The 17,037-nt window shown below is 38.2% G+C and overlaps 1 protein-coding gene across 50 annotated transcripts in view; it reads right to left on the minus strand.

Annotated features, from left to right (window-relative positions):
- ANK2 (ankyrin 2) overlaps positions 1-17,037 on the minus strand; it is a 655,140-nt gene that overhangs the window by 169,545 nt on the left and 468,558 nt on the right. For all 50 annotated transcript variants that reach the window (XM_044224180.1, XM_044224185.1, XM_044224181.1 and 47 more), the window contains 2 exons: positions 2,325-2,423; positions 908-1,006 (listed from right to left, as the gene is read on the minus strand). In XM_044224180.1, the coding sequence (XP_044080115.1) occupies positions 908-1,006; positions 2,325-2,423 (198 nt within the window). The remainder of the gene's footprint in view (positions 1-907; positions 1,007-2,324; positions 2,424-17,037) is intronic.

Below are 17,037 nucleotides of genomic sequence, written 5' to 3' on the forward strand. Positions count from 1 at the left end.
GCCTTCAAAAGCAAGCTGGTGAGATTATCCCAAAGAATAGACAGACAGGAACGGATTTATTTTGCCAATAGTCCCTGTGGCATGGCCTGTTATATCAGAAAGGCTAAAAACTTCAAAAAAGAGAGAGAAGAAATGGATTTATAAAGAAATGCACCTCATTCAAACATATACAGTTTTAAAGCGGTAGCTTAAAGTATTGTACCAAAATTGATTTTATTAAGTTGGTGGTCCATATAAGTAGAGAGAGAAATAAACTTACAGCTGACAGATTTCTATTCATTAAAAAAAAAAAAAAACAAGCACCTCAGTTTCTACATAGAAACATAATAGATACCAAAGGTAAAGCTTTGGGCAAAGCAATATTTTTTCACTCAGGAAATAGGAATCCAGTTTATTGTTATTACATGCATCATAAGGCTGTGGGTCACGAATTTTCCCTGTTTCCTTCAGGAGTTTTGTAAAGTCCATATTTGGGGTGTGAGGTAATTAGTGTGATTCCCACTTCATAGCAGATCTCCTACTGGAATGCTAATGTCCTGAGACTGTTTAAAATTTAAGGAGAGAAAATACTTTTATAGCACAACATAGAACTCACATGAATAATTCATATTTCACAGATGTCACTGTCATTGTGGAAAAAAACCACTTTATAGTCTTTTTTAATGCACTTAGAATGAGAGACCATTGTTGTCAAATTTTCAGTGATATTAAGAGGGAGATCATGATACATCAAAGAAAGAAGAACTATCATTGCATGAGTTAATAAAATAATTGGCTGAAATAAATAATAGAAGTATTTATAGTAAATCTATCTACCGCCCAACAGCTGGTTCAATGCATTAAATCAGTTTCACAGAGCCGTTCTAATTTTAATTCATTTCCACAAGAGAAAATCTGAATGGAATACCTGAGACTGGGCGTTAATATTGGCTCCTTCCTTGACAAGGACTTTGACAACTTCTGCTTGTCCGGCCAGAGACGCAATGTGAAGGGCCGTGTTTCCCTTCTGTTTTAAAGAAATGGAATAGGCAATGTCAGAGGTTTCCAAATTTTGTAGAAATCAAATGTACAGGCACTTTGAGTTTGGCTAATTAATTACTTCAAGTAGTTAAAGCCTGTCCTTCTATCAAGATAGTAGCCCACCTTGGGAAGGGATGGTTGTCTGTCATCAAAACACCGAGCCTCCCACAATCGCGTTTTCCTTTTCTAGCCTTCACAGTTCTGGGGCAGTGTTTAAGAACAGAAGACTGAGTACTTACGGAATCACATTTGGGATTTGTGCGCATGTGCGTGTGTGTGACAATTTATTGCCTATAGTAAACTTGTATTCTAACTTTTCTCTGGAATTGCCAGAGAGGTTTTGTGTTTAAATTTCCACGGGAATCCCTGTATATTGTGAGCAGGGCCAGTTTACACTTTGGCAACTATGCACGCATGAGGTGTTAGAAATCCAGGTTAACTGGCCATAATCCTAATTGATTCCAGCGCTCTTTTTGTCTCTCCCTGATCAGAGTAATGCCCCAGCTGGAGGCTCGAGGGCCTGAAGCTACTCTGCTTCTCTCACAACCATATTGTCACACTCAAGCCCTGGTCAACAGGCTTGATTCTGACTGGCTACTGGCTTTCTCCACATTAAAATTTTACCTTCCAAAGACAAGGATTTGACACCACTGATGATATTTTTAAAAAATATCTCTTGTTTCTGAAATGATGCTCCAAAGACAAGGTTCAAATATATTTTAGTAAAAGGAATATCAACCACAAAAAAAACCCAACAGCTTCTAACATATCAAACACCTTGTACAGTTCTTTAAAAAGGAGTCCAATTTCTCTACATACACACATTAGAGTGACAAAATCTAATTTCCCAATAATTCAATCCATGATTCAAACTCTTCTCCATTACAGTATAAAAGATTCTGCATATTCTCTTACCAAGTTAAATGAATATAATAAAAGATATAACAAAGCATGAAAATAACTTGTCCATTTCCACTGAGAAGATTACTACATCAATTTATATTTTTAATCAATTAATTTTAGGAAAATAGGTGTTATTGTCTATAAAGGATTATATCAATCTACTCTCTCTGTGAAAAAAGACAAAATATTAGAAACCAGGTACATAGTCTCATGTTTGATAAAACCCTAAAATGAACCAATTCCAACTTTCTACAAAGTTTAGTAATAAGAGTTGCATATCAGTTCTGTATTGTCAAGCATCTTGGTGTTCCAGCAAACCTCTGCAATGTATAACCAGAGAAAACAACTTTAAGTCATTTCCTCTGTTCCGAGGAAATAAATTCTCCCAGCACAAATATTACCTTGGTGGCAGAATCCACAGAGGAGCCTCTTCCCAGCAGCTCCTGAACCAGGCCCACGTGACCCTCCTTGGCAGCCAGGTGGAGAGCATTGAGTCCATTCTGAAAGAGAAGCAAACAAGACTTCAGAAATGGAATAATGGTTGTGAACAGTAGCTGATTTCCATGCATGGCTCTAACCCAGAAACAAGACAGACTTGGTTGTACTTTTTCTTTTTGCATTAGCTTGAGATTCGTCAGACAGACGAATTTCCAGTATTAGTGATTCACAGAGGAAAAGAGGTAAATATTCATTAGAAATGTGGATTTGGCAACTTTATCCCAGCAGACATTTTTTTTTTTAAACTAAGAAAGTATCTAAATAATTTTCTAATGAGAAAAAAAAAAAGAAGAAAAAGAGCAACTCTGTATCATTTGTTGCACCAGCCAGAAATAAAATTCTTTCCAGTTTCTAGAACACAGAGTTTAAACAAATCTTACTTTTTAACAAATGGGAAGGAAATGTCTTTTTCATAAAAAGTGATTAAAAAGCCATAGGACAATTCTAAGGTAAAACAACTCTGCAATAACAACTTTGTACTTAAAAGACATTTAGTACCATATCACTAATTTGCCTTTAGGTTTTTTCCTCCCAAATTTTATATTTTCCTTATAATATGATACTACTATAATAACTGATTCACATTTATCTAAATTCTTGAAAAATTACTCACCAGAGCACTGAAAAAACTCATTGACAATTTTACTAAATATGGTATCTACATACATTATATTGATCTCCCCCAGAAATGACTTAATCAGTCCATCTGGAATTCCCTGATCAGTACCAATGAGGTGATCTGTCATGTGGGTCCTCTCCATTCCCCAAAGGAAGATGAGGTCATCTGAATGTTAAGACCCCCTGCTTTTTCCCTAAGGGAAAGTGACCTTGCCTGGAACATTACTTTGCTCTTGCTAAGAATTTTCTTGCCCCATCTTCCTTCCTATAAAAACCTTCCATTTAGTACTACTTCTTAGAGCTTCCCAATATGTGCTAGATGGGATACTGCCCTTTTCATAACTGTTTAATAAAGCTAACTAGATCTTCAAATCTAATCGGTTGAATTTTGTTTTTTAATACATAATAGGAAACCAAATACATATACAAATTGCTGGACGACAAATTTCCTGTTTGCAGTCACTATATATCTTATACTGAACTTTTTTCTTATGGAAGGCATTCAGGCTTTTATATCTGGTTCAAAAAACAAAAAAAATCTTTGTTTTTCTCCTTTGCAAACATGGTCCTGGTTTTCAACAACATTTCACTTTGAGCAACGGATATAGTCGTCCTATCAATACAGGCATGTCATGGTTTCCATATATTACTGGCACAAAATGATAAGAATTAAAGTGCTTTCAAAATTTGTTTTTCCTAGAAAATTTAGCAAATGAATCAACAATTTAACAGAAACTTGAAAAAGACAGTTCTAGGACTCTGTTCTATCAGAATGCAAATAATGTTAACTGTCAATTATCATATGGTTTCACATATTTGTGGAGCATAACAGATAGCATGGTGGACATGGGGAGTTAGGAGAAGGGAGTTGGGGGAAATTGGAAGGGGAGGTGAACCATGAGAGACTATGGACTCTGAAAAACAATCTGAAGGGTTTTAAGTGGCAGGGGGGTGGGAGGTTGGGGGAACCAGATGGTGGGTATTAGAGAGGGCACGGATTGCATGGAGCATTGGGTGTGGTACAAAAACAATAAACACTGTTATGCTGAAAATAAATTAAAAATAAATTTTAAAAAAAGAAAAAAAAATGTTAACTATGTTAACTATATACAAATGACTCAACAAATAAAAATTATTTTCCACCTTTTCACCTGACCAAAGTTGTTTTCTGAGTTATTCAACACCCAGTCTCATTGGTAACAGGAAGTACTTAATTTAAATAGACATAGACTAATTCACAAATTGTAAACTCACTATGACACAATGAAGGGAAAGCAGTGTGATCATAGGTAGGAATTTTTTTTTTTTTTAAAGATTTTATTTACTTATTTTACAGAGATCACAAGTAGTCAGAAAGGCAGGCAGAGAGAGAGAGAGGGAAGCAGGCTCCCCGCTGAGCAGAGAGCCCGATGCGGGGCTCGATCCCAGGACCCTGAGATCATGACCTGAGCTGAAGGCAGAGGCTTAACCACTGAGCCACCCAGGTGCCCCTGCAGGTAAGAATTTTTAAGGAGATAATCAACCCAATATTTTAGACCCCTTAACTTTACTGTTATCTTATTATTCTATATATTTTTCAGCATGGCATTTGTTTAGTTTTCCTAAGTTGCGTACGGGAAGAAATGTTTTACTCTGTGTCATAAGCCATTACATAAATGTCTTTCGAGTTGAATCTGTTATTTCAGTCAGTAAGAAACAAATGTTAAAATCACTGAGAGTTGTTAGATGGCCTAACAAATTAATACCTATTCATTTTTTTTTAAATATTTTATTTATTTATTTGAGAGACAGCATTAGCACACACATGATCAGGAGGCAGAGCAGGATGGATGCAGAGGGAGAGGCCGAGAGAGACTATCAAGCAGACTCCCTGCCCAGCCTGGAGACTATCCGGGGCTCAATCTCAGCACCCGGAGATGTTGACCTGAGCTGAAACCAAGAGTGGAGTTGGATCCTCAACTGACTGAGCCACCCAGACTCCCCCTAGCAAATTTATATTTAAAGAATTTTTCATTTTCAGATGTCTATTATAAGAAGTTGTCCTTCCTTTTCCTCAATTTTTACCTCTGGTCCACCTGAAGTTTCCACTTGAGAGTTTGAAAGGAACTTTGAGACATTTAATCCCATCATTTACCTAAGACTCTGCCCACCCCATGTCTGACACAGAGTACTCCATAAATACTGTTGGATGAACGAATGAACCTAAAGAGAGTATAGAGGTAATATTTTGGTAAAGATTACATTTGCAAATAATCAAAACTATGTTTTTTAAAGATTTTGTTTATTTGAGAGAGAGAAAGAGAACAATTGGGGGTGGGGGGGCAGAGAGAGAGGGAGAAGCAGACTCCCCACTGAGCAGGGAGCCCCACTGGACGCTTAATCCCACAGAACACTGGGATCATGACCTAAGCTGAAGCAGATGCTTAACCAACTGAGTGACCCAGGCACCCCCAGAGTCAAAACTGTTTAATATATTCAAAAGGAAAAGACTGAGTTGTCCCTAGAATTTATAAGCTTTCTATAGATCAGGATTTTTGTTCAAATGGGACTAGATTTTTCTCCAAGTGATTGTTTTGGGAATATTTTTTCCAGGTGTTTGAGTCCTACCCATAGAACAACTGGATTTACTCTGTCCTGGAATTGTCATTGTCACCAGCTAGACTCCAGGTCCTGACCTTTATTGCCCACCTGCTTGTACCTACCACCTTTGTCCCATGGTTTTTTTTGAGCTCCTTTCCAGTTTATCTCTTAACTCAGGCAACTGGAAACCAAAACTACCTCTCCAGCCATGGAACTGCCCTGGCAAGACCACCAGCTGGCCAAGACCACCCAGACCAGTTTGAGCTTAACCCCTGACTCAAGCCTACACAGGTGACTTGGAGTGACCTCTAAGATGATTGTCAACCAACTTTACCTCATTATAATACTACTGTCTCCCCCCAAAGAGGAACATAAGCTTCATTTACATAACTCGCAATGTCTATATAGGTATGTTTCCTTAAGGGGCATACAGGGTCTTATGCCTGCCTCTACATATGAGGACAGGGCTTCCCTATCTAAATATTCATCCTAACCCTAAATAAAAGGAACATATTCACCCTGGCTCGGGGAAATCACAGCTTTGGAAGTTATTCTCCATGATCTCCTTATTTGCTGAAAATAAAGTTTACTTCGTGCGACAACTCCAGCTGGTGTATCTCTGACTCACTAAGGAGAGAACTCACGTTGGCTCAGTTACACTTTCTTTTTTCTAAAATCTGATGTCATATCATTCAGTAAGTTCTTACCTGAGGGGCAAACAGTTGTCTTGTTCAAATAATAAAACCTCTGCATGTATGACTTTCTGTATTGATCCACTCTTTCTTCCTTTCTTTTTTTTTAAATAATCTCTACACCCAACATGGGGCTCAAACTCATAATCCTTAGCTCAAGATTTGCATGCTCTATTGACCGAACTAGCCAGCAAGCTGCCCCCTATGTTGACCCATCCTTTAGGATGGGTCTTTAGGATAAAGAGAAACTTGAAGAAGTTCCTTTTCAAGACTGGAAGAATGGGGAATCGTTTTATTTGTTCTTCTGCAATTGTCTTTTGGTTTGGGGGAAAAAAGTATTTTTGTTAAGTTTGATACCCCATTAGAATTTTCTCATTGACTCACTTTGACTTTTTAGTAATTATTTAATCTGATGTCAATGTTTATTTAACTTAAAGGAAAAGTTTAACCTGTTAATTGAAATTCCAGTTGATGGAACATGAAGGACTTCCACCTTACGTTCCTCAGAGTCCTTTAACCACTCCAAATAGATGAAATTGAAAGAGGACTTGCATTGCCTCCATTCTGGCCTCCGTCTATACTTTCTAACTCATTAAGTTCTTTCCTGCTTATCTTTTAACGCAGGCAAAAGACTTGGTGGGCAAAGCATCCTGTGATAGGAACTGAAACTACCCCGTCAAGCAGTACAACTGCCTTGATCTGACACCAGTGAGACCCCGCATGACTGACCGCTCAACTATGATGGACGGACCTTTCCTGCCCATCTACACACCCAGCAACTTCAGTCCCACACTTCTCTTACATAAACCTAGGAATATTTTCGGCACTTGGGAGACAGTCTTTGGGACATTGGTCCACTGTCTTCTTGGTGCTGGCCTCAATGAAATAAATCCCTGCCTTATTTCACCCCCACTCATCTCTCTGCCGCTGGATTTTGTCAGGGATGATTGGCAAAGCCTGGTGTATTTGGGACACCCAAAGCCAGGTGCTCATATACCCTTGCACCCCAGTTACAAGATTTCCCAGACCAAGCCCAAGGCTTCTGAGCTGTGATCAGCTGAAAAAGGAGGACAGAAGGAAGAGAAAAATAAAGCATCTCCTCAATGTTTTTAATATTTGCCAGGGATTTCTCTCTTAGTTCCTTAATCTAGTATTTCTCAGTATCATGTCTTCCTATCCTGTCATGGAAATGTTTCACTCTGCAAATCAACAAATAATATGTATCAGGGCTCCCCTTCTCCCACCCCTCAGAGCCAGTTGTTAGACATTTACCAGCAATATCACTATTTGCATGCCAAAGTTTTAGATTTGACAGCAGTTTCATCTCAAGAACAATGTGAACTAGAAAAATGACTCCCCAATGGTCAGTTTCTCTAAGATACAATGGCCTGAATCTGACCTTCATTTAGGTCGAAATTCTATAATACGGGCAGTATGTGGGATCAGCCTACAAATCAGGTAATCTTTTTTATAAATTTTATAAAGAGAAAGCTTAGTAAATCAATTGCTCAATATATACTATGTAATGTTGCTAAATATTAAATTATGAAAATAAAGATAAATGATTTAAAAAAAAAGAGTCAAGCATTTTTAACTACTCATCAATTCGTGATTGCTTAAAATGGGTGCCTAGACTGGTTTGAAAATGATCTCAACAGTGGTATTCTGAATACAACATTCTACTCATTTAAAATAAAAATGTTCGAGAATTAAGGTGTTTAAAAGGTGTAAATTTGGGATGCCTGATCTGACTCATGGTTTTGGCTCAGGTCATGATCTGTCAGGGTTGTGAGATCAAGCCCCACACTGGGCTCTCCGCACGCTGCATGGAAACTGTTGGAGATTCTCTCTGCCTCTGCCCCTCTCCCACTAACACGCTCATGCATGTGCTCTCTCCTTTTCTCTCTCTTTCTAAAATAAGTAAATTGGGGCACCAGGGTGGCTCAGTTGGTTAAGTGTCTGCCTTCAGCTCAGGTCATGATAACAGGGTCCTGGGATCGAGCCCCATATCAGGCTCCTTGCTGAGCTTTTCCCTCCCTCTCTGCCACCCCCCTCTTGTGATCTCTCCCTCTCTGTCAAATAAGTAAATGAAATCGTTAAAAACAAATTAAAAAAAATAAAATAAATTTTAAAAATATTTTAAAAATTAAAAAAAATAAATATAAGGTGTAAAATTTTCTTCAATTCCATGACTGGTCAACTCCGATGTTTAGAGGATTTTCAATACCCTTCTCAATTTCCCTTCTGGGGTATCCTTCTCCTTTGACTCTATAGTATCCACTCAGCTAAAAGCTTTAACTTGCTTTAACTTCTTAAATAATTGGCTAGCTTTCTTCTCAATTAATGACAAAGCTGGTGCTCTAAGTTAAAAGAATTTTCCAATGAAAAAGTACCCTTTTGGGAGACACAAAGATCCTACTATATCACTGAAATATGGTTGCATTTCATTGACAACATTGTCAAGAATATGATTAAAATTTTCCATATGAGGCATTAGTTCAGAAACCAAACTGTATATAATATATAAATTGAATTCAGGATATACATGGGTCTTTTAAATTTCTGTGATACTAATACTACTGAAATTAGAGCAGTTATAAAGATACAGATGATGCCTGACATTCTAGTTATAAATGCTATAAATTTTTAATCTACCTTCTTTTAGAATGCAACCAAGTTGGGACTATCACATTATTGCTATCATATTATTGAATTAGCTGTAGGAAATAGAAGACAAGCAATTTGCTTCACGCTTAATTTTTTGGTTCCAGAATTTCTAACCAAAAATAGATTTAATTAGCAAATGAATAGTAACTGTGATCAGAAAAGGCAACTCAGCATCAACTAGACTTAAATGACAAATATTTTATCTTGTGACTATAAGCTAATATATGTTAATCATGTTTAAATGAAAAGTGATAAATAATCCCATTCAATAGTACAACTCAGCTAACTCCTAGAGAATACATTTATTTTGCAGTTAACCCATTTTGGTTAATCCCTGAAGTCGTGTTTCTAAAAAATCAAATTTCCCACAGGAGCCACACTGACAAGCTTTCACTTACCATGGTCAATTAGTAGTACTGGCCTACATTTCGAAGGATGTTATGTTGTTGTTAGAAATTCTTCACTTTGTCAGGTAAGGAAATGAGGAGATAGACAGGCCCAACAAGTCAGATGTTTTTTGTTGTTTGTTTTTTTGGGTTTTTTTAGATTTTATTTATTTATTTGAGAGAGAAAAAAATGGTGAGGAGGAGGGCCGGAGGAACTAGCAGACTCCCTGCTGAGCAGAGAGCCCGATGTGGGGCTCAATCCTAGCACTCTGACATGATGACCTCAGCCAAAGGCAGACGCTTAACCAACTGAGCCACCCGGCCATTCCTAGTCAGATCTTTTATATTTGGGAGCACATACAGAGTAGGTTCTGGGACTTTCCCAGTAGTGCTTCCTACATAAATAGTATTTGAGGCACATATCCAAAACATATTGTCAGTTTCTGCATTTATTAGAACACTGATCATGATCTTACTGAGTTATAGCCAAAGAATCTTCTGAAACAATTCATATTTAACAGAAACAATAACTATTCATTCTCAATTTTAAATTAATGTCAGGTTAGATATTCAGTTAGATCACCAGAAAACAATGCACCTGGAGTATGTTATCTCTATTCCCTACAGAAATGGCTTTTCTAACTTAGAATATATTGCTACATATTTGGTTTATATGTAAAGTGAATATAATAAATGTCCATCTGAGCAATATTTATACCCTGGTATTTATTTTATATGGGTTCTCTGGATTAACCATCATTGAGTTCGGTAACAGGAAAAAGTTTAGTAATAGGAAAAGCCTCTGTGCTTCTTTTTACTAAACTTTAATTTAGGAAAACTGCATAAATCAATTTGTTGGTTTCTTTCCAGGAAACACAGAGTAAATTCAGTATCCATCAGAATTAATTACCACAAGTTCTCTAATTCCTCTTTTTCCTTGGTTTTGCTTTTATCTTAAACTGTTTAGTTTCGTTTTTAATGATGTCACATATGAGTGTATGTGTGTACGGGTTGTGCCACCAAAACATTACTGTAAAAATTCTTCAGACCTTTTGCATCTTAAAACAGCATCATGCCAAGTGCTTCTACCGAGTTTGACTCCTTATCTCACAGTGGTCACAGACAGCAAGTATGCTTTGATTAATATGGTTGATGATTCTAATTAGCTACTTGGTGGATCAACACATCTGGAAGAAAATAGATTTAAAAAAACAGGAAAACAACACTAACTGAATGAGGCAATGGAAGAGTATCCTTGTCACTGGCTGGAAATCTTTCCTTTTAAGGTTGTTAAAAGGTTAAATGTTTCTCATCTGTATGCAACTGACTGAAATTGATTTTTTTTTCTTTCTTCCCTTCCTTTTATCTTTTATTTATTTATTTATTTATTTTGTCAGAGACAGAGGGAGAGAGAGCGAGCACAGGCAGACAGAGAGGCAGGCAGAGGCAGAGGGAGAAGCAGGCTCCCTGCCGAGCAAGGAGCCCGATGTGGGACTCGATCCCAGGACGCTGGGACCATGACCTGAGCTGAAGGCAGCTGCTTAACCAACTGAGCCACCCAGGCGTCCCTCCTTTTATCTTTCTATTTTCTTTTCTAAGACAGTGTGGTCAACTGCAGAAATAATTACATGGTGATGGGAATCAGAAATGCAGTCTGGTCCTTGCTCTGCTCCTACACTTGACCTCTTTGTCCTCTAATGATCTGATCTATAAAAATGATGATAATGATAACAACGAAAATGTGAGGACAATGATTATAAGCACAAGTTGTGTGCCACTGTTTTAACCTTTTTAAAAAAATGAATATAATTTTATTGAAGCTGCTTTGGGGGAGGATGCGTGGGTGAATAGTTGGGAGTTTTCCAAAGAGAACTGTGGAAAGGAGCCAGTCCCCAGGAGGGAGGGAGAAGATGCCTGGCCATAGACCCTATCATACACCCGATTTCTTCTCCTTCTGCTTCTTGCATACCAAGTCCAGCTTCCAGTCCTCCCACCTGCCCCCGTGCAGCGTGATGGGGCACAAGCTCACTACTTCCCATTCATCTCACACCGAGTGTGCACATGGTCTGTGCATAGTTGCTGGGCTCCTTGACAGCTGACTAACCCCTGGTCTCGCCTCAGACTTGTCGCAGATCACCTCAGCCTTCAGAAAGGATGGGAAGCAGTTGACTGTCATGCCAAGAGGTCATCATTCACCTCATTGCTCAGATCCCCAAAGAAAATGGGGAAGTCATCTGCATTCCATTCCAGCAGGCTAAGATCCTCCCCGGTGCCAAACAAATGTAGCATTTCAACTTCTCTGGCTTTCTTTCCTTTTTGTCCTTACCCAGGGTCTCTGGTACCTCCAAAGCCATGAGGCCAAGTCAAGGGGCCCAGGTCCACGGACTTAGGAATAGGAGTCCAGAAATGCACAGTGGGGGTGGTAGGCTTCCATCCCACATTCCTTCTAGTGGGAGGGACTCAGACTTCTGCTCAGGCAAAAGCACAGACAGGGCCACTGATAGGATGAGGCCAGTGACTTTAGGACCAGCTGGGTGTCTCCTTTTTTTTTTTTTAAGAGGTTTTCTTTTTATACATACAAGATACATTAATCCATTAAATTTGAGGACATAGGGGATGCCTGGGTGGCTCAGTCGTTTAAGTGGCTGCCTTTGGCTCAGGTCATGATCCTAGTATCCTGGGATGGAGTCCCGCATCGGGTTCTTTGCTCAGCAGGGAGCCTGCTTCTCTCTCCGCCTCTGCCTGCTACTCTGCCTGCTTGTGCAGTCTTTCTCTCTCTCTCTCTCTCTCTGACAAATAAATAAATAAATAAATAAAATCTTAAAAAAAAAAATTTGAGGACATAGTACAAAAAAAAAATACTTCAACTAATTCATCTGACAATGTTGTTCATATTCATGATGCCACGTTTTGTTGTTTTCTTTCCTAATAATAAAAGAGGAGACTCAGAGCTGTTGTGCTGACATATATTTGGGGGTCCCACCTCCCCACCTCACCCATACATCACCAGGGTGAACAGGAGGCGGAGAAGGAAGGAAGGAAGGCAGGCAGGCAGGCAGGCAAGGCCCACAGCAAAGTTCCATAATCTTGAATGTAAGGAGAGAGGAGGAGAGGAAAGGTGAAAAAAAAAAAAAAAGGGCAGAAAATACAAATCTGATAATACATACAGCAGAGTGAGGATGGTATGGGAATGGGACAGACATGAAGCTGAGGCATGGGGTGGGCCACTGGGGGTTGGGGGGCAGTGGATACCACCCTCCAGTCCTTTCTCTCTTTGATGTTGTTTCCATAGTTTCCAGGCTGAGAAGCCCTCTCAGAAGATGGGACTGGGAGAAGATGAGGGTCAGGGTCTCAGTTGGCTCCCCAGGTATAGCTGTTGTAGACAGACTTGTTGGTCTGGGGCTTCTGAGGGATGGAGTTCGTCTGCTATGTTGCCTGCTGCATGTCTGGCCATCCTGCTGCAGGTGATAGTAGAGGATCTGGGAGTGCAGCTGCTGATGGGGGGGGGCAGTCAGAATGTGCATAAAGGGGGTAGGTGGGAAGGCAGCAGTTGTGGTCAGATTGATGGACCCCCCCCACTTCCTAGGGCTAAAGGCAAGTTGAAGGAGGCAGCAGTCCTTTGAGGAACAACGTTTTCTTAGCCCTGAGATCACGACCTGAACCAAAGTCAAGAGTCCCATGCTCAACCAACTGAGCCACCCAGGTGCCCCAACCATACGCAAATTAATCAATCTTAAAAGGCAGATTTTTTTGTTTAGCACTTCTATTAAAATTTTATAAAGCAATTTTATAACATTATTTATAATCAGATTTTACAGTAAGCTGTATTCACCACTTCTCTAGATTTTTATGAGCTATTTTACCCATTGGCTGCTTTTCTATGATCATATAAAACTAGTGCATGAAACCCCAGGTAGAACAGATAGCCAATAAAAATTTTTATAGAGCCATTCGAGTGTTAGTTATGTTTGCTGGCACATACAGAAAAGATATAGCGTAGTCCATCTGGAAAGGTGAAGAACAGATTCAAGCAGGTACAGCTAAACATACATAAAGGCTAAATGTTTGCAACAAAATCCATTAAGCTGTTTTATATCTTAGTACAAATCCATATTCAACAAGTGTTTGCCAGGTATCCACCAAGTGCTCATCTCTAGGTGCTAGGTTCTAAGGGAGAAGCAGAGGATATGTGTCATATATTCTGATCCCAAAGAGCCCAAAATATTTATAATTAAACAACTGAAAATCATCTCTATGCTACATACATAGACTTGTCTGTGGTTTGTTTTTTTGTTTCCCTCCCCTCCCCAAATCTCTGGCTACTCTATTTTGCAAATCTTACAATTTGAGTTAAGCGTTCTCCAATCTGTATATGCATATCAGAAAACTACAACTAACTTACATAACTTCCTTAATTCTATTAAAATGTAAATATTTGGAAGGAGGCAACTGAATATATGAGTTCTTAAAAAATATTAGAAGAAAAAGATGGAGAGTAAAATGGGGACAATCAAAGGGCAATAGTAGAGAAAAGAAAGGAAAAAGTTGACCCCTAGTCTCTAAAGGGGACTCCTCTATCGGTGACATCTTAAATCAGCTTTTTTTCAAGAGGAACAAAATGCTCACATACAGAGATACAAATAATTATGAAATATGATTTATAATTTCACAGTTCCATTGGCATAAATGACATCATCAAAAGAAGTTATCTATACACGGAGAAAAAAAACTCAAAATCAAAACAACAATAACCTGTTTATATATTCCCAACCCAATTTTCACTCCTTATACCCAGCCATAATTTAGCTGTACCTTTCCTACCTCCTCCACGGTAGTTGCTCTAAACTAAGAGTACTCACTGTAATAGAATTAAAGATTCATTCCGTTTTTATGAAGATTGGGAACAGCAGAGCAACCAATGTGTCCTCTTCATCATAAACAATTTAACTGATTCTATCATGTCTTTCATTGGTCTCCAAAAGTTTCTGATTTATAAAGGAAATGAAACTATGATGATCCATGAGGAAACTTGTTTTACTAGTGAGTTATTCTCAGATCTCCAAGGCTTTCTCTTTATAATTCCAAAAATGATGAATTTTTGCTAACTGACAATGAGGCTCAGAATTTGGTAGCTCGCTGATCATTTCATAGGGAAAATGCTTAGAATAAGAATGCTTTGAAAATACCATTTTGTGATGTGCCTGGGTGGCTCAGTTGGTTAAGCATCTGCCTCAGGCTCGGGTCATGCTCTCAGCAAGGAGCCTGCTTCTCCCTCTCCCTCTGCCACTCCCCCTGCTTGTGTGCTCTCTCTCAAATAAATAAATAAATTTTTTTTAAAAAATTAAAACTTTAAAATAAAGAGAAAGAAAGTATCACTTTGTAAAATCTACTTCTAGATCTCCATGTCATCTATGATTCAGGGCCACCCAGATATCCATAGTGCTTCTGGATGGTTGCTCTGTTGTTGGCTACCAGTCTTTCCCCCTGTCCAGCCCCATCACATCTTTCTACCATATAATCCCCAAAATACAGAGAATGGATTTAAGTATGATGATGAGCTAGCCTGGAAGAAGAAGGAGTTCTGAAAATTCTTCAAAATCTTACAAGATCAAGAGGGATGAAGAGGTTATGGAGCTGAGAAATACATACTTGATGAATGAAACAATGAAAAACTTAAAATTTTAAAACATAAAGTCCAAGAAAGAAAAATAGAATGCCCTGCCGATGAGCAAGTGTTGACTTTGGGGGTTATTTTTTTCTGTTTTGTTTTGTTTCTGGTGAAACTTTCCACAATACACATGCATACATGCACACACGTGTGTGTGTCAGAGAGAGAGTATACACAGGTGCTCTAGACAGAAAACAAAACAAAACACACAAACAAAAAACTAAGCAGGTTTTGGCAAGACCCAAGACATTAGGGTATCTTGGGGAAACTAGATGTCCTTGCAGACCAAAAAAGTAAAAACCTGACGCTCACCAAGACCATTCTAAGAGAGGATTGGTTTCCATGGCATGCTTATTTGAATTTTTGGAACTTAATCATCTCTATTGTGGGCGAACGCTGCGATACCAACATGAAGGATGATGATGGTACAAGGGAAAGCTCTTTGCTTTGAGGACAGGAGCAAAGTCCATGCGAAACCGCAGGCGCATCAGGGGCTGTGGCAGGGGGCACTGGAGGCAAAGTGAAGTATGAGTTCCCAGCTTCTCTCTGGTATGAATAACATGATTTAAAGTTTCTTCATTTGGGGGTGCCTGGTTCAGTGGGTTAAGCCACTGCCTTCAGCTCAGGCCCTGATCTCAGGGTCCTCGGATCGAGTCCTGCATTGGGCTCCTTGCTCAGCAAGGAGCCTGCTTCCCTCTCTCTCTCTCTCTCTCTTTGCCTGCCTCTCTGCCTGCCTGTGATCTCTATCAAATAAATAAATAAAATCTTTAAAAAATAATAAAATAAAGTTTCTTCATTCATAAAATGGAGAAATTTCCCACTCTGCCTACTTCAGATAGTTAGTTAAAGAAGAATATAAAATAAAGTATGTTTATGCTATTTTGAATCTATAAAATAATATTCAAATGTAAAATACTATGATTTCCTGGTTAGGTGCCAAAAGTAATAAATGCATATACTCCTCACTCCTGTTTTCTAGCACTGGGTGTTGGTTAAATACGATGAGTTGAATTGACCATTTTTGAGACTGACATATAATGTTTACCTGGACTAGGGAAATTATTAATACATGAAGAATTGATTGACTTTATTGTTTTTTTTTAATTGATTGACTTTAAGAAGTATTTTCAATTCCAATGAAACCTAGGAAACAGATGGGAACCCGGTCCATTCTTAATCATCCTTGCCAATAATTCAAAGAGGTGCTATTTTTTTACTGAAAGCTTTAACTCTCCTAATTTAAATGTTTTCACAGAGTCTCATTTCTTTAGTTAATTTCTATGAGAAATACTGGACAAATTATTTCTTTCATATTTGACTTTGCATATTCTAAAGTGAAACAGCATATGAAGCTCAAAGGAAGAACACTATTTGAGCTACTTATTATGATAGTCACGGGTTAAAGGGATTTAAATATTAACTTTGAAAGTTGACAGCAAATTTTTTAAATAATAGCTAAAACTTATAACTTCTTAAGTGTCAGGCTCGGTTCTAAGCTTTTAATTGCATTAACTCACTTAACCTTAAATTGAGTGTTATGAGCTATGAACTACCTGGTGATTCTAGCTCAGAAACTATACTCTTACCCCCTACAATTATTAAAAAAAAAAAAAAAAACCAAACTATGGATCCTGCATTACAATTCTATTTAGCTTTCTTTAGACTTGAGTTTCTCATTAATTCTATTTGATATTCTGTGGAATAGGAAATATCTCAGTCTCCCATAAGAAGTCAGTAGTTAAGGAGAAAAATTATCCTCTTTCTAGACATAGAAAGTCCAAATGTGTCAAAATTAGAAAAGAATTCTATAATGCATTCTAAAATGTTATTATCATATCCATGTCAAGTTTAGCTAGTTTTAATTTTAAGTAAAAATGAAGGAAAGGGTTTAGAATGGTTGACCCCTTAAGTTTCTTACTGTAATAAAATTTTGTGGTTCTTAGATCAGATGACAAGTAATGACAGTATAATTTCCAGAAGACTTTAAAGAAAATATCCAAGAGAA

The sequence above is a fragment of the Neovison vison genome, chromosome 11 (assembly GCF_020171115.1).
Source record: "Neovison vison isolate M4711 chromosome 11, ASM_NN_V1, whole genome shotgun sequence".
In the NCBI taxonomy this organism is placed as follows: domain Eukaryota; kingdom Metazoa; phylum Chordata; class Mammalia; order Carnivora; family Mustelidae; genus Neogale; species Neogale vison.